Consider the following 13,908-nt stretch of genomic DNA (forward strand, 5'->3'; position numbering starts at 1 on the left):
CCAGTGTCTGAATTTGCCCCACTCAATTGCATACAACTGGATAAAAATGATATTCAGGTACTCATTCGTAGAGAGTCATAACTGATGTTTGCCTGGTTTGTCCAGATATTCAAACAATCCAAGGTTTTTGGATTTCAAAATAAAAATTTTGCCCTTGATGTCTGTCTGATGTATGCGCTATACCTCCAATTTTGAGCTGACGTTTTCAAACCGTCACGTTTACAACTGAGGTACCTGACTAAAGACGACTTGACTTTGTTAACCCCTCCTCTCTCTCCTGCCTCACATTATCAAATTTGTACAGTTAGCTAGCCCAGCACTGGAAATCCAACTTCGACTACATAGGTACCTACCTTCCCTTTCAAAAAACCAGTCTAAAAAAACAAAACAAAAAACAAAAAACAAAAAAAGCACTGCCACCATGGCGGCCGAAGATGACTGGCAAGGTGTCGAAAACGACATTTCAGACCCCGAAGAGCTTCGAGTCATCTACCAGGCTCTGGACTCCTTTTTGTGAGTTCTCTCGCCCAAAACATTTGGAGGTTGATTCACGAGGGTTTTTGCTAATCCAAGAACCAAAAATCTCAACTTTTTTTCAACTTGGGTACAAAAAATAAAATAAAAAAATAAAGCCGGTACGCAAAAGTTGCACATTTCAACTGCACCCACCTCCGGAGGCAGTCCTTTTACGCCCTGCCCCAGACCCACTGGAAGCTACTGGCCTCGCCTCCCTTCAACTACCTTGACACGCTCGAGAGGGTCGACGCTGCCATCGACACCAATGCCGAGCTGGCCCGCGCCATCGCCGAGGCCGGCATCGCGTCCTTCCACATGCAGGAGTCGAGGACGTCGTTTGACGGCATCGCCAAGGCCAACGACATCGACAAGGCCAGGAGCACGCTGAGGCAGTTCTACCGCGACTGGTCCGCCGAGGGCCGCCCGGAGAGGGAGGCCAGCTACGGTCCAGTCAAGCAGTACCTGCTGCATATGGAGAGGATCCGGATCCAGGAGTGGTTTGGCCCGTCGCCGCCCAGCCCGCTTCCCACCCTGCCCCCGCTCAAGGTCCTCGTCCCCGGCGCCGGACTGGGCAGGTTGGTGTTTGACCTGTGCGATCTGGGGTACGAGGTCGAGGGCAACGAGATATCCTACCACCAGCTGCTCGCGTCCTCGTACATACTCAACCGCGCCCCCGGCGCCCGCCAGCACACCATCTACCCCTGGGTGCAGTCCTTTAGCAACCACGCCAGCCGTGCCAACCAGTTCCGGTCCTACGCCGTCCCGGATGTGCACCCGGCCACGCAGCTCGCGAACCCCACAAAGGCCGGCGGGAGCATGTCCATGTCGGCCGCCGACTTTTTGTGCCTGTACGAGCAGGAGGCGCAGCGGGAGAGGTTCGACGCCGTCGCGAGCGTCTTCTTCCTCGACACGGCCCCGAACGTGATCCGCTACATCGAGGCCATCCGCAACTGCCTGCGGCCCGGCGGCGTGCTCATCAACGTCGGGCCTCTGCTCTGGCACTTTGAGGACAACGCGCCGGGAAACCACGGCAGGGACGACGACGGCGACGGCGAGCACGACCCGACTGCTTCCAGCGGCATCGCGGACCCGGGGAGCTTCGAGCTGACAGATGATGAGGTCGTTGCGCTCGTCGAGAGGCTCGGGTTCGAGATGGTCAGGAAAGATCCCATGCTCGTCGAGGCGCCCTACATCCAGGACCGGGAGAGCATGTTGAGGACCGTGTACAGGGCAAGTTCGTGGGTTGCCAGGAAGAAGATTGGATGGGTGAATGATGTATGAAACCTATGGGTTTACTTTTTGCATTCTTTCTTCAGTTGAGGCATGGAATACAGAGGCAACTTGATAAAGTATGAAAAAGTGACTTTTTTTTCTTCTTCTTCGTGTCTTCTATCAATCTTTGATCCGTCCAGAATAGATTCGATGATATCGTTAATAGCATACGCCTACCCAGATAACCTCTTACAGTTGAAAACGTACAAAAATAAACGGCCAGCACCAAACCAATTCCATCAAAACCAGCCCAGAAAAAAAAAAAAAAAGAATTACCCCTATTCCACCCCTCACAAAATCACAGCTTCGAGTCGAGCATCAACTCCCCGCGCTGCCAAACGGCACCTCCATCGATGGCGATGCACGCCCCGTTGACGTGGGACCCGGCGCGGCTGGCCAGGTAGACGACGACGCCGGCAATGTCCTCGGGGCGGCCAAGGCGGCGCATGGGGTTGGCCTGGGCGATCTTTTCGGCGCCGCCGCTCATCTCGAGCAGGCCGTTGGCCATCTTTGACGGGAAGAAGCCCGGAGCGATGCTGTTGACCGTGATGTGGCGTGGGCCCAGCTCCACGGCCAGGTTGTTGCCCAGGTGCAGCACGGCAGCCTTGGAAGCGCTGTAGCCGTACTTTATCCCCAGTGAATTTGTTTTGTTAACATATGACATCGGAATAACAAAGACAAGAGAGAGGGGAGAAAAAAAAAAAAAAAAACTCACAGTTCCATTCTTGCCAAGCGTCCCGATACCCAACCCAGCAACGCTAGCCGTGATGATAACCCTGCTCGGGTCCTCGACCGTCGCGCGCTTCTGCAGCAGCGGCGCGAACAACCTAACAGTGTTGAAGACGGCCCTGACGTTGAGGTTCATGACCTTGGCAAAGGCGTCGTCGGAATGCGAGTCAAAGGGCGCCCCCCAGCTCGCACCCGCGTTGGCCATGAGGATGTCGACGTGGTCGGTGTGGGCGCCGACGAGGTCCAGCAGCTTCTTGACGCCGGCCTCGCTGGCCGAGTCGGACGGGACCGAGATGGCGCGGCCCGAGATGCCGGGCAGCGCGTTGAGCGTGGCGCACGCCGACTCGCACGCCGACGCCTTGCGCGACGTGATGAACACCTTGGAGCAGCCCGCCTGCAGCAGCGCCGAGGCGGCCGACAGACCCAGCCCGCGCGACCCTCCCGTCACCACCGCCACCTTTCCCTTGAGGGAGAAGAGGGTTGGGAAGGAGTCGAGGTTGGCTGCTTCGGTCATTTTTGCTGGGGGGGTTTTCTTATTTGTGTGCTGAATTATGTTTGCTGTAACGAAGAGTTTGAAATGCTTCCCCAGGTTTGAGTGAGACGAGATCAAGTCAGGTCGGTCAAGCAGGCGGTAATACAGCGTTATGCGAATGCGAACACGGCGATGATGGATGGTCTTTTATTAAAAGAGAGAGAAAAAAAAAAAAAAAAAAAAAAAACTCCCTTTTTGTGTCTTTCCTTTTTTTTTTTCTCCAGTCTGTGATTGAGATTTGATGACGAGATTTACAGATGCAAGAAACGTTTGAAAAATACTTTCTGTTTTCCCCCAGTACGGAGTTATACTGCTGCCCCCTTCTCCAATGCTTTGCCGGGGCTCTGTGCAAAATGCGGAGAAGCCGAGGTTCGCCTCCACACCCTTTTTTTTTGGCTGAAGCTTTCCCCAGCTTACTGTACCGATGCAACATTAACTTTTTACTGTTTTGTGCTACGTTCGCAATTCGGCATGCGCTTGATGGTCAGTGGGCATAGCCCATGCAGCATTTGCAACTGGTACTTGCAACAGTTACATTCTACAACCAAGTACCTAATAGACAGACTCCTTGGACTAGAACCGTATTGCGTCTTAGGTTGGACAGCTTATAGGTGTCTAGACTAGTCTAGTCTAGACTTTTGTTTATTTTTAACATTTAACCGGACCTAAGCAATCAAGATTAGCAAAGCAAAACCACTCATATTTTTGCGCCGACTATCCATTCTTTTCTATAACAAGCTCCCATCACCATTCGCTAGAGGTAACAAAAAAAATCATCTTATTGTTGTACAGTCGTGGGGAAAAAAAAGGAACCGAAAAAAAAAGTGATGGAATGCTCCATGAGCCATCACCTATATTAAATGACGACCATTGAGCCAGGGTGACAGAAAAGCCCAGGAAGCTGAGTCAAAAGGTAGGCCGCCCAACAATCCAGATATGACCCAGGTAAATCATGTAGCGAACCTTGCGGCCCTCGCCTCAGCCTTACGCTTCTGCTCCGGGTCGTTGAGGATGCCGGAACCGCCACCGCCGCCGCCTCCGTTCCTGGCGCCGCCACCGCCGCCGTTGGGACGTCCCCTCCTCTTGTCGCGTCGGCCGCCGTCTCTGTTGTTGTTCCTCCGTCCGTCGCCCCCACCCTGTTGCTGCTGCTGGCGCTTGGCGCCGTTCCCCTTGCCCTCGCCACCCTCTTGCTGCTGGTCGCCCTTGTCACGCCCACGCTTCAGCGGCCGGTCCGGCAGCGCCGAGTCCAACCGGCTGGCGTCGAGCGCCTTTGTGGCATCCTCGATGCCAAACTTCTTTGCGCGCTCCGCCTTCCTGCGCGCCTCTTCATCCTCCGTCGGCGCCTCAATGCCGAACCTCTTTGCGCGCGCCGCCCGCTTAGCAGCCTCGGCGTCGACCGATGTAGACGGGAGGTTTTGGCTGAGGGTCGGCTTGGCGGGCTCTGTGGGTTCTGCGGACGCCTTGGCCTCGTCTCCTTCACCAGTACTGGTAGCAGCGGCAGCGGGTGCAGCTTCCTCCTTTGTGGATGACGCAGGCGCAGCTGCTGGCTTCTCCGCAGCAGGCGCAGGCTCTGAAGGTTTTGAGGCGGGCTCGGCAGTCTTGGTCGGCTCAGCCGCCGCTGGTGCAGCAGCGGGTTGCGGCTTGGCTGCGGCCGTGTCGTCCTCGTCGTCCCAGTTGATGACGTCCTCGGCTGGTTAAAGGGGGAAAAGGCAAGAGTCAGCTCCCTGAATATGGAGGACGGCGGATCGAGTCACGCATGATAAAAAGTCGGGGGGAAAAGAAATGATTGCAATGGATGATGGTGTCTTAGAAGACGAAGGGAGGCTCACTCTCGGCGGCGGGTTTGCTGTCTGTCGTGGTTGCGCCGGCAGGCTGCTTCTTCTCGTCGTCCTCCTTGAGGCGCGCAATCAGGTCTGGTTTGTTGCCAGACTGCGGAAGGCCGCGTTCGCCGAGCACTTTCTTGAGCTCGGGAACCTTCATTGATGAATACTCAGCCATGTTGGGCGGATATTTGGCCGGTGGCTTTTTGCGCGCGCGCGGTTTGCGATTTTCTATTGTCGGGTTCGATGCGCTTCAATGTCCAAAAAAAAGTGGTTAATGCTGATTTTCGACGCGACTAACGAATCGACGTGTTACGTAGTTGTTTTGTTTTGGGCGGTTGGTTGATAGAAATAAACGATTGGCGCCCGTGGTTGATCCTTATTTTCGGATTCCAGTCTGCCTAGAATGTTAGAACAGGCTCAATGGGGTGTTATGTTGCCAGGGGCCACGCGTTTTTTTTTTTTTTTTTTTTTTTTTTTTTTTTTGTATTTGATTTTGAAAAAAAAAAAAAAAACGAGGTGGAAAAAAAGCAAACCAGAACCTGGCCGCACCGCAAACAGAGAAAAGGGATGGGGGATTGACGGATGCGACATTTGCACGCGCCCGCGCGACCTTGTGAGCCAATCAAACGGCCAATCCCTGGCTTGTGGATGTCGAAGATGCAAGTGGGGCATTCTATGAAGCTCCTTCCCTGTCTGCCCCACATAGAAAGGACCCACGCACACTTGGCTTGTAGTGGCAACCAACCAGTTTTTGTTCGCACCGCCAAACTATGGATGGATCATATCCGGCCGGTCTCTGCTTGGCACCAACTTTGGCGACGACATGACTTTGGAGATGTGTACGTATAAAGATGTTGTTCGTGGACTGCCAAAAAATTCAAACAGATGATATATATCTTGGAATTATAAAAAGGCAATGGCAGACCTGGAAACTGCTCAGCTTACACACTACATTATCCACTCATATGGCTTCAAATATCATAGATTGCCTGGGCTCAGTAGCACGACGATATCAAAGTCCTGGAACAGGGCGGGTGCACAGAGCATGTTGGTTCGTAAAAAAGCGGTATGAATATCTTATGGTGGGATCTGACCCTGTGGCTATGTCCGAACCTGCTCGAATATTTATCGGTGAAGTCCGAATACATTGACGCCTCCCGAAAGACAAAGAGGAAAAGGATAAAATCAGAGGCCAGCCTCCAGTCCTCAGTGTTAATGCCTCCTTTGCTTACACCTCAGAGAACCACATCTCTTCCATCCTGGGCGTCCTCTCTTGACAAAAGGAAATGACAAGAGCCATACCAATAAAAGTGCTTCCCACCCATGGACAGAACCCACTCCTCCCTCACCGCGCCGTAGGTCCAGTCAACTTGCCCGAGATGCCACTGATATCGAGCAGTTTAAAGACGAAATCCTTGGCAATATCCACATATCCATCGTCCACCTTGCCCATCACATCTTTCTCCTCATCCTCTTTGTCATCCTCCTTCTTGTCCTTGTTCCGCTTGAGCTTCCAGAAGCCCTTTCTCTTCTTCTTGTTATTGTTCTTCTTGTTGTTGTTGCACTTGTTTGCCTCCACCACCTCTGGTGGCGGCGACGACGGCGAGTCAACATAGTCGTCAGTGATGGTGTGGTCGTGTCCCTGCAGCATGTCCTGCACAAACTCGTCCTCCAGCATATCGTAGCCCTCCATGATGTCCGTCTTGATATCTTCCTTGCTCTTTGGGTTCTCGTTCTTGGCTCCAAGGTGGAGGTCCCCGTCTTTGCTCGATTGCTGCGAATCCATGACGGTTGAGTTTGCCTTCTTGGGCATTTTCTTGATGGCCACTGATGGGATTTTTTTCTTCTTTCTTTCTTTTTTTACATGTGGTAAAAATAATATTGGGTTGGTGATAGCAAGCTCTTTTTCTGAGTGCCGATATGTTGTTGCAAAACCGAAAAAGGAACCCAGTGGTTTTAGGCTGTTTTTATAATGTGACCTGGACCTGATGAGAAGGGCTATTTCTGGGAAAACTGTTTGTCGGCAGCAGCTTGTCAACCCTGATCATTTTCCGTTTGGCGGCCATAACCAGTGAGTGGCTCGCTGATGAATCCAACCCAAAAAAAAAAAAAAACTCACCACTGCTACCTACTCCCTCTAGACTTGACCGACTCCGGCATCTGACTCCAAAGCCAATACTTGATCGGCTTGACTATTGTCAGAGGGAGGATTATAGAACTGTAGCCTTGGCTCATCAGATACCAAAGGTAGCGAATTCGCCCCAGCAAATCAAGATATAACTCTGATATCCAGACTGCCTTTTCCTCTTGTCATCTTTGTAACCTAGCCAACACAAATATTCATGCCCATGTAATGGAATGCTCGGTACGGTCTGGCCATAAGTTGTCTGGCTGGATTGTTGATCCAGTTCAAGTCAGTATGACTGCATAAACTACTCTCAAAGCCGCCATTCTATTCTTTAGTCTGCGCCAGAGATCGGCACGCAAAAGGCTGCATAAGCTAGACATTTCACGACTTCACTAAATTTCACAAGACCCGAGCAACGCATTAGCCTGAACCGGTCAATTATTGTTCATAGCAAAGAAAACTACCATATCGCATTTGAGGCTCAACAAACTATAGTGATGGGCAGAGATATAAGGGGGTTCCAAAAAAAGGTCAAAGTATTTTCCTCCTAATAAGATCTTAAACCACTCATTTCCCCGTTGGATGAAGTCTTTTTGGTGCCGTATATATCTCATGCTTCTTCAGGAGCCAGAAATGCTGTAGTTATTTGAGACGAATGAGCGGATAGACTGACGGCACCCTCGAGCAACATCGAGAGTTGATGACAAACAAAGAAGCCCTTAGCGTGCTTGAATGTAGTGACAGTATTGTGATGGCTGTGACAAAGGAAACTCAACACAAGAGTTCCACAGTAGTGTTTGGGTCAGTAATACTCAAAGTGAAACGTAAGTTCTGGAAATGTCAATAAGACTCTTTGCTAGATTCCTCATCAAAGTTAGGCCCCGATGCGTCCACGAATACGCCTCCTCTGTCGACTGTTTGGGACATCTTCCTCGTCCACATTGTCCGAGTTGGACAATTTGCTTTGTCCGTATGTGACTATTACGGGAACCCCCGGAGTAGTTCCATCTGATGGCGTATCTCCAGAGCCCGATATACCTGAGCCCGGTGTGCTTCCCATAGAGGGATTCCCCGTCCAAGGGGCCGGCTCTCCAGTTGGCATAGGCCCTGGCGCCACAGGAACACATCCAAGACCCGATCCGACGCAAGAAGGCATGGCAGGGCCAGGCATAACGTCAATTAGAGGGTTCGGTGTCTGGTGTGCCACGACGGAGATAAAAGAACTCATCTCACCAACCACGCTTGAGATGCCGCTGCTGACCATATGTTTGGCACCATCCATGGCTGTTGATGCGCGAGATAGCACGTCAGACTCCACCGAGCTGGCCCTGAGCATGGCGTCCGATACAATCGCACCCACAGAAGACAGCAAGCCTGCCGCATCAATGGATGGCACTACGGATTTTGTGCATGATGTTGTCGGGGTAGCGGTAGTACAACTGCTGCTCATCATGGGAGACAGCACGTTGTCAGCAGGAGGGGGCCACATGAAGACGGGCATGGTCACAGGAACCACTGTCTGGCGAACGCCACCAATATGAAGAGTTGTCTCAGGTGTTCCAGGGGCCGGTTCGGTCAATGTGAACGCAGGCTGTTTCACCTCAACTCTGCCATCAGAGCTGTAGATGGCGAGGGCCCAGGGGCCTCCACAGCTGGCGGTACTGTCACCCGAGCACGGGGAGCTGCACCTTGAATCGTCAATGAGGTAAGAATTGTAAACATAGTTACCACAGTAACATTCGGTTCCATCCTCCGTGCCTGCGAGCTTGTATCCGGACTTTTGACACATGTCGAGGCATTGACCATTGTCCATCGGGGTTCCGTCCACCTCCCCTAGAAATTTCAAATCTCCCAGGGCACGCTCAGTGCTATCCGAATAGCAGCCCGCATACCTTCCCTGGGGTAGAGCCACAACAGGCCGTGGAAGCAATGGTGTTAGAGGCAGAAGAAGAGTTGGAGCTGGAGCTGGAGCCGGAGCCGGACAGACAGCAGCTTGAAGTACACTGGATAGGGTAGCAGGATCCGGGACGCAGAAGAACCCTGTGATACAGTCCTCGCATGCCCAGCCATACCCACATGGCGTATCTCTTCGCGGTTGTACGCCGTTGGGGCAGAACCAGCCGCTGGAGCATCTGTCGCAAGTATAGCCTCTGCCAGGGCAAGGTCCAGGCAAAAGGTCCGACGGGTTGGGTCGGGGAGAAGACGATGGCACTGCAACGGGCACCAAGATGGAGGGCAGTGAGCTTGATGAGGGTAGTATCCACGTTGATACCGCTGGTTGAACAGAGGGTGCTGGTTGAACAGAGGGTGCTGGTTGAACAGAGGGTGCTGGTTGAACAGAGGGTGCCGGTTGAACAGAGGGTGCTGGTTGAACAGAGGGTGCTGGTTGAACAGAGGGTGCTGGTTGAACAGAGGGTGCTGGTTGAACAGAGGGTGCTGGCTGAACAAAAGGCAGCAAAGAAGCCGAGATTGGGCTTGGCTGAGCTGCCGGAACGGTTGGCAGAGGCGAGCTGGCAAGAGAGGCTGACAAGGACTGTTTTGCACTATTAAGAGCACTCTGCAGGGCACTAAAAAGTAGTGCCGTGGGCGACTGAGAGGATGGCTGAGGCCCGATGGTGGTGACACTTGGCGGCCGACTCGAAGCTGATAATGAGATTGGCAAAGGCTGCGAGGCAGGCGGTGCAGGTAGTGCAGGTAATGCAGCAACGGTCGCTAGAGGTTGAGCCGGGGAAAGCGGAGCTGATACCTGTACCGAGTTGACGCTTGGCATAATGGGAAGAATGGTAGAACCTGCGGAGTTTGTGACAGTTGCTAAAATGTTCCCGGTTCCTGTCTGTGTTGTGACCACGATAGACAGCGAGCTCTGATCCGGCAGGACAGTCGCAAAGCTAGCAGCCAACTCGGTGCAGGGTTTCCTCAGAATCACAGAGACAGCGTCGACACCCTGAACATCACATAACAGCTCATTGACACCCTTGGCAACTTCGTTGACAGCGCCAGCGGCCCCTTGTACGATATTTGACAGGTCAATTGGTAGGGGGACCAAGTTGTCGACAGCGTCCAATACTGGGGTTGTGACGTTGACTACCTGGGCCGTGAAGTCTGCAAGAGTATCAACGACTTTTCCAAGGACATCACCAATCGGTGGATGTTGCAAAACTGCGCTGACACCATCGGCCAGGGGAACAATTGCGCTTGTGGTCTCGTTGAGTACCGGTACCAGTGTGTTGGCGACTTCATTGACGGTATCCATGACTTTCCCGGCAACTGCGGCAACGACATCGCCGATAGGCACGTTGTCGGCTACAGCACTTTCAGCTGCTTTCATGATGTCGCCTGCATCCGGGAGAGCGATAGGCCCAAGTCCGGGGGCTGCCGGTCCTGCACCATTGACAACACCCTGTAGCACACCTGTTTTGCCGATTACATCAGACACAAGCCCACCGAGGCCACCCAAGATATTGAGGGTATCAGCTCCAGGCACGGCTGGGGCCGCGGGCGCCGGGAGTGCGGGTGCAGGTGCAGGGGCAAGGGCCGGACCAGCCAGCGGGGCTTCTGGTAGAGGAGCTGGAGCGTTCCCGCCACCGAGTAGCCCTCCGAGGATACCACCTAGGATGCCGCCACCCCCTTGTTGTGCTGGCAAAGCAGGTGCCGGTGGCAACGGAGCTTGCTGGATAGGAAGCGGTGTAGCTGGGGTTTGTGGGACGGTGAGTTCGGTGTTCACAGGTACCGGCAACGCTGGAGGTAGAGCAGATGGTGGAACAGGCACTGCGGGAACGGGTACTGCAGGAACTGCCGGGATCGACGGGGCGGTACCACCGAGTAGAGGGTTTAGAACACCGCCGAGCAGTCCAGGAAGTTGATTGTCATCTCTCTTGGCGTTCAGCTTGAGCTCAGGCTCTGATAGTAGCTCAAGGAAGGGCGTCTGTGAGAGACTGTGGGAGTTGGGATCCTGCTCAATGGTATTGCTGCCGAGGCTGAGGGTCTGTAGAGCTACAGCAGAGAGAAGTGCTAACACGCATATCCCAACCAGGGAAATCCACCGTACCATGGTCATAGCTGTGATTGTGCCTAGGACACGCATCGTGGGCTATCCTAGGTGGGCCTGTTCGGCTTTTGACAGCAGCTTGCGGAAGTGGGAAAGATTTCTGTTATAGGAGCCAAAGAAAATCAACTTTAATCTGTGGGTGTCTGATCTGAAGAGAGGTCCAAAAAAGATCAAAGCCAAAAAAGAGTCTAGAAGGGAAAGAAATGCCAGCAAAATGCCGGCAAAATGAGGTTGATGATGAGTGGATTTGGTGATGGAAGTGGGAGAATGAAGAAAGACAAGACCACTGAAGTTAAGGCTGGGGAGGACAAGTACTAGCAGACTTTGCTCTTACTCGTCTATGGGTTGCACTTGCGAAGATTTAACAACAGCCATTGTTCCTTAAAGGAAGTCTTGGTGCTCGGCCTAAGTTAGGTAGCTACCTGCCTGGCAGTCACCGCACTTGAAAGGGTTGCTCTTTGAACCCGTTTAAGAAAGAACCTTTAGACAGGCAAGTGGCCTCGCTCGTTCAGGGGCAGAGGTGACCGTATTCTGATTGACAAGGTACGTACCTAGGTCCTAGGTAGGTAGGTAGGTAGCCAGGGGATCGGCACACGAGCAAGACAGTAAAAGCAGAAGTTGGTGGCTTCCGTTGTAGAGGATTGTCACAGACCAATACAGACTTCGGTCAGACGCTTATGTTATACCTAGGTACCTAGGTACCTAGGTAATGCAAAATAATGCTGAGAGCTTTGAGTGCAAAGGAGAAGCACTACAGTCCCGTTTGCTATAGGGCTACAACTTATGTAGAAATGAGTGGTGGATAGATAGTTCCAGACCATTGAGGGGAGGTGCGAGTGTACTTAGTCGGCTTCATTAATCAAAGAGCATTAGGTATTTTTAATACCTGAGCTAAGTAGATAGGTAGGTAGTTATTGACGGAGCAAACACTTTGTATGCCACTCCGCCGAATAACCATATGAACAAGAGCAGCGCCCAACTGCTACGAGATGAGATGTTTTCCATAACCGTTTCCAAACAGAAAGATGTGCCCGTCTTCCTCTAGTCCTTTGATATTATCAAAGACTGGTCTGTGGATACCTCAGAATGACCCAAATCATCTATGTCTTATTCGCGCGTCATGGCACTTGCCAGCGCAGTGCCTGGGACAATAACCCCTTTTTTGCATAATCACTTCAACACAAGTCATTTTCACTCGCGAGCCGCATGGCAATCCATCGTTGGTTGAAGTCTCATTTCGTTCAAATCAGGTCATAACAAATTGCTTTTTGAATGACCCCGAAAGTTGATGCCCCGTCCGTAAACCCATGCAAATGAAGAAAGCCAGATCAAAGACGCCCCGACGACCGTCAGAAAATTTAAACCATCGTCCCAAACATCTAGTAACGCTTGCCGTCCCTGAGGGTGTCGGCAAACTCCTCCAGCGGGCTCCTGATGAGCTTGGTCTCCTTCCACAGGTTGGGGGTAAGGAAACCGTATGTGTTGGAAACGGCCGAGAAAGTGGCCTTCAGGGTGTTCTCGAGGGTCTTGGTCGAGCCGGACGACGATGTGTAGGCATCCTCGATACCAGCAAGCTGGAGGAGACGCTTGACAGCGGGCGAGGCAACCAGGGCGGTACCACGGGGAGCAGGGATAAGCTGTTGAGTATTGTCATGTCAGATTGGGCTCTTCGCAACGTCCTAATAAAATTCTTTCTCAACGGTGTGTATTTGTTGCAACTTACGCGGACAGTGACGGAACCGCACTTGCCGCTCTCCTTAACGGGGAGCGAGTGAGGAGTACCAAGGTTGGTACCCCAGTAACCACGACGGACGGGGATGACGCTAAGCTTGGCAATAATGATGGCGGCGCGGATAGCGGTGGCAACCTCCTTAGAGGTCTTGATACCCAGACCAACGTGGCCCTCAGAGTCACCAATGATGACAATGGCCTTGAAACGGGTACGCTGACCGGCACGGGTCTGCTTCTGGACGGGCTTGATCTGTAGTAGGGGGAAAAGATTTCGATCAGTCTGTTGTCGCATAGAAACTTCTCTGGCGCTCTCCCAGAGACTATGCTGAAAAAAATCCAGCTGTACCGCCGTATCGAACGCACCTTCATGACCTCATCCTTGAGCTTGGGCAGGAAAAAGTCGACGATCTGGTACTCCTTGATGGGGAGCGAGTGCAGGTAGATCTCCTCCATGCTCTTGATCTTGCCGGCCTTCACGAGACGGCCGAGCTTGGTCACGGGCTGCCACTCCTTCTCGTCGGACTTGCCGCCACGACGGCCACGGCCACGTCCACGTCCACGGCCACGGTCACCACGGCCGCGGTCGCCGCCACGGTCTCCTCCACGCGATGCGAAACCGCCGCCACGGGGTGCTGCGTCGGCCATTGTGTCTGATGTGTTTTTTATTCTCCTTCGGGGGCCCGGTGCCTTTGGTGTTTTGGAGGTTTCCTGGTCGGTCGTCTACTCGGGTCGGCGTCGAATGGGCGATTTCAAGTGGCAGAGGTCGAAATCGGGCAAGCACGTATAATTTCCTTGCTGCACTTTTGGGTGGGGTGCGCACCGAATTTGCCCCGGTCACTTTTGCTTGTGGGCTAGGCCCCGCTCAAATTTTCGAACCCTAAAGCTGTTTTATGCCTTGATTGTCAGGCAAAATACAGTATTCCACCCAACGGTCCACTCCACTTGGTAGTTGGCTCACGTGATCCTATCGGACCCAGGCTCCGTCTAAATGAGTGGAGAATTGGTTTTGACGTCGGAAACGAACTCTCGATTCAACAAGGTCAATCTCCAACGAGTAAGGAACCAAGGTGAACCTACCAAGCTTACTACTTCGTAGGTAAGGTATCTGGTAGGATCCGAGTCAAAACTT

At 52.7% G+C, this 13,908-nt stretch overlaps 6 protein-coding genes across 6 annotated transcripts; 1 reads left to right on the forward strand and 5 right to left on the reverse strand.

Moving 5' to 3' along the window:
- The first annotated feature begins 95 nt into the window (after nt 1-95).
- Nucleotides 96-1,950, forward strand: PgNI_06167 (uncharacterized protein). The gene is made up of 2 exons (XM_031126194.1): nt 96-513; nt 633-1,950. The coding sequence occupies exons 1-2, from the start codon at nt 422-424 to the stop codon at nt 1,795-1,797; spliced, it is 1,257 nt and encodes a 418-aa protein (XP_030982284.1). The 5' UTR covers nt 96-421; the 3' UTR covers nt 1,798-1,950.
- Nucleotides 1,870-3,292, reverse strand: PgNI_06168 (uncharacterized protein). The gene is made up of 2 exons (XM_031126195.1): nt 2,504-3,292; nt 1,870-2,413 (listed from the first exon to the last, which is right to left on the reverse strand). Exons 1-2 carry the CDS (start codon nt 3,029-3,031, stop codon nt 2,087-2,089), a joined length of 855 nt encoding a protein of 284 aa, XP_030982285.1. The 5' UTR covers nt 3,032-3,292; the 3' UTR covers nt 1,870-2,086.
- A 339-nt stretch (nt 3,293-3,631) lies between these two features.
- On the reverse strand, nt 3,632-5,350 carry PgNI_06169 (uncharacterized protein). The gene is made up of 2 exons (XM_031126196.1): nt 4,879-5,350; nt 3,632-4,739 (listed from the first exon to the last, which is right to left on the reverse strand). The coding sequence occupies exons 1-2, from the start codon at nt 5,045-5,047 to the stop codon at nt 4,000-4,002; spliced, it is 909 nt and encodes a 302-aa protein (XP_030982286.1). The 5' UTR covers nt 5,048-5,350; the 3' UTR covers nt 3,632-3,999.
- Nucleotides 5,351-6,217: 867 nt separating this feature from the next.
- PgNI_06170 (uncharacterized protein) lies at nt 6,218-6,685 on the reverse strand (the record flags this gene model as incomplete). The annotated part of the gene is made up of 1 exon (XM_031126197.1): nt 6,218-6,685. One exon carries the CDS (start codon nt 6,683-6,685, stop codon nt 6,218-6,220), a length of 468 nt encoding a protein of 155 aa, XP_030982408.1.
- Nucleotides 6,686-7,874: 1,189 nt separating this feature from the next.
- PgNI_06171 (uncharacterized protein) lies at nt 7,875-11,084 on the reverse strand (the record flags this gene model as incomplete). Its single annotated transcript, XM_031126198.1, has 1 exon — nt 7,875-11,084. One exon carries the CDS (start codon nt 11,082-11,084, stop codon nt 7,875-7,877), a length of 3,210 nt encoding a protein of 1,069 aa, XP_030982157.1.
- Nucleotides 11,085-11,895: 811 nt separating this feature from the next.
- PgNI_06172 (uncharacterized protein) lies at nt 11,896-13,628 on the reverse strand. The gene is made up of 3 exons (XM_031126199.1): nt 13,143-13,628; nt 12,772-13,029; nt 11,896-12,685 (listed from the first exon to the last, which is right to left on the reverse strand). The coding sequence occupies exons 1-3, from the start codon at nt 13,422-13,424 to the stop codon at nt 12,428-12,430; spliced, it is 798 nt and encodes a 265-aa protein (XP_030982409.1). The 5' UTR covers nt 13,425-13,628; the 3' UTR covers nt 11,896-12,427.
- Nucleotides 13,629-13,908: the final 280 nt, after the last annotated feature.

The sequence above is a fragment of the Pyricularia grisea genome, chromosome I (genome assembly GCF_004355905.1).
Source record: "Pyricularia grisea strain NI907 chromosome I, whole genome shotgun sequence".
NCBI lineage: Eukaryota > Fungi > Ascomycota > Sordariomycetes > Magnaporthales > Pyriculariaceae > Pyricularia > Pyricularia grisea.

What these genes read in the sequence shown, in the direction of transcription:
- PgNI_06172 (XM_031126199.1), bottom strand. Translation starts at nt 13,424, where the DNA reads ATGGCCGACGCAGCACCCCGTGGCGGCGGTTTCGCATCGCGTGGAGGA. An exon ending in TCAAGGATGAGGTCATGAAG is followed by an intron (nt 13,030 to 13,142) that starts GTGCGTTCGATA and finishes CCCCTACTACAG; the next exon opens with ATCAAGCCCGTCCAGAAGCA. An exon ending in GCGGTTCCGTCACTGTCCGC is followed by an intron (nt 12,686 to 12,771) that starts GTAAGTTGCAAC and finishes AATACTCAACAG; the next exon opens with CTTATCCCTGCTCCCCGTGG.
- PgNI_06167 (XM_031126194.1), top strand. Translation starts at nt 422, where the DNA reads ATGGCGGCCGAAGATGACTGGCAAGGTGTCGAAAACGACATTTCAGAC. An exon ending in CAGGCTCTGGACTCCTTTTT is followed by an intron (nt 514 to 632) that starts GTGAGTTCTCTC and finishes AAAAAAATAAAG; the next exon opens with CCGGTACGCAAAAGTTGCAC.
- PgNI_06169 (XM_031126196.1), bottom strand. Translation starts at nt 5,047, where the DNA reads ATGGCTGAGTATTCATCAATGAAGGTTCCCGAGCTCAAGAAAGTGCTC. An exon ending in CAGCAAACCCGCCGCCGAGA is followed by an intron (nt 4,740 to 4,878) that starts GTGAGCCTCCCT and finishes CCCTTTAACCAG; the next exon opens with CCGAGGACGTCATCAACTGG.
- PgNI_06168 (XM_031126195.1), bottom strand. Translation starts at nt 3,031, where the DNA reads ATGACCGAAGCAGCCAACCTCGACTCCTTCCCAACCCTCTTCTCCCTC. An exon ending in CGCTTGGCAAGAATGGAACT is followed by an intron (nt 2,414 to 2,503) that starts GTGAGTTTTTTT and finishes CTGGGGATAAAG; the next exon opens with TACGGCTACAGCGCTTCCAA.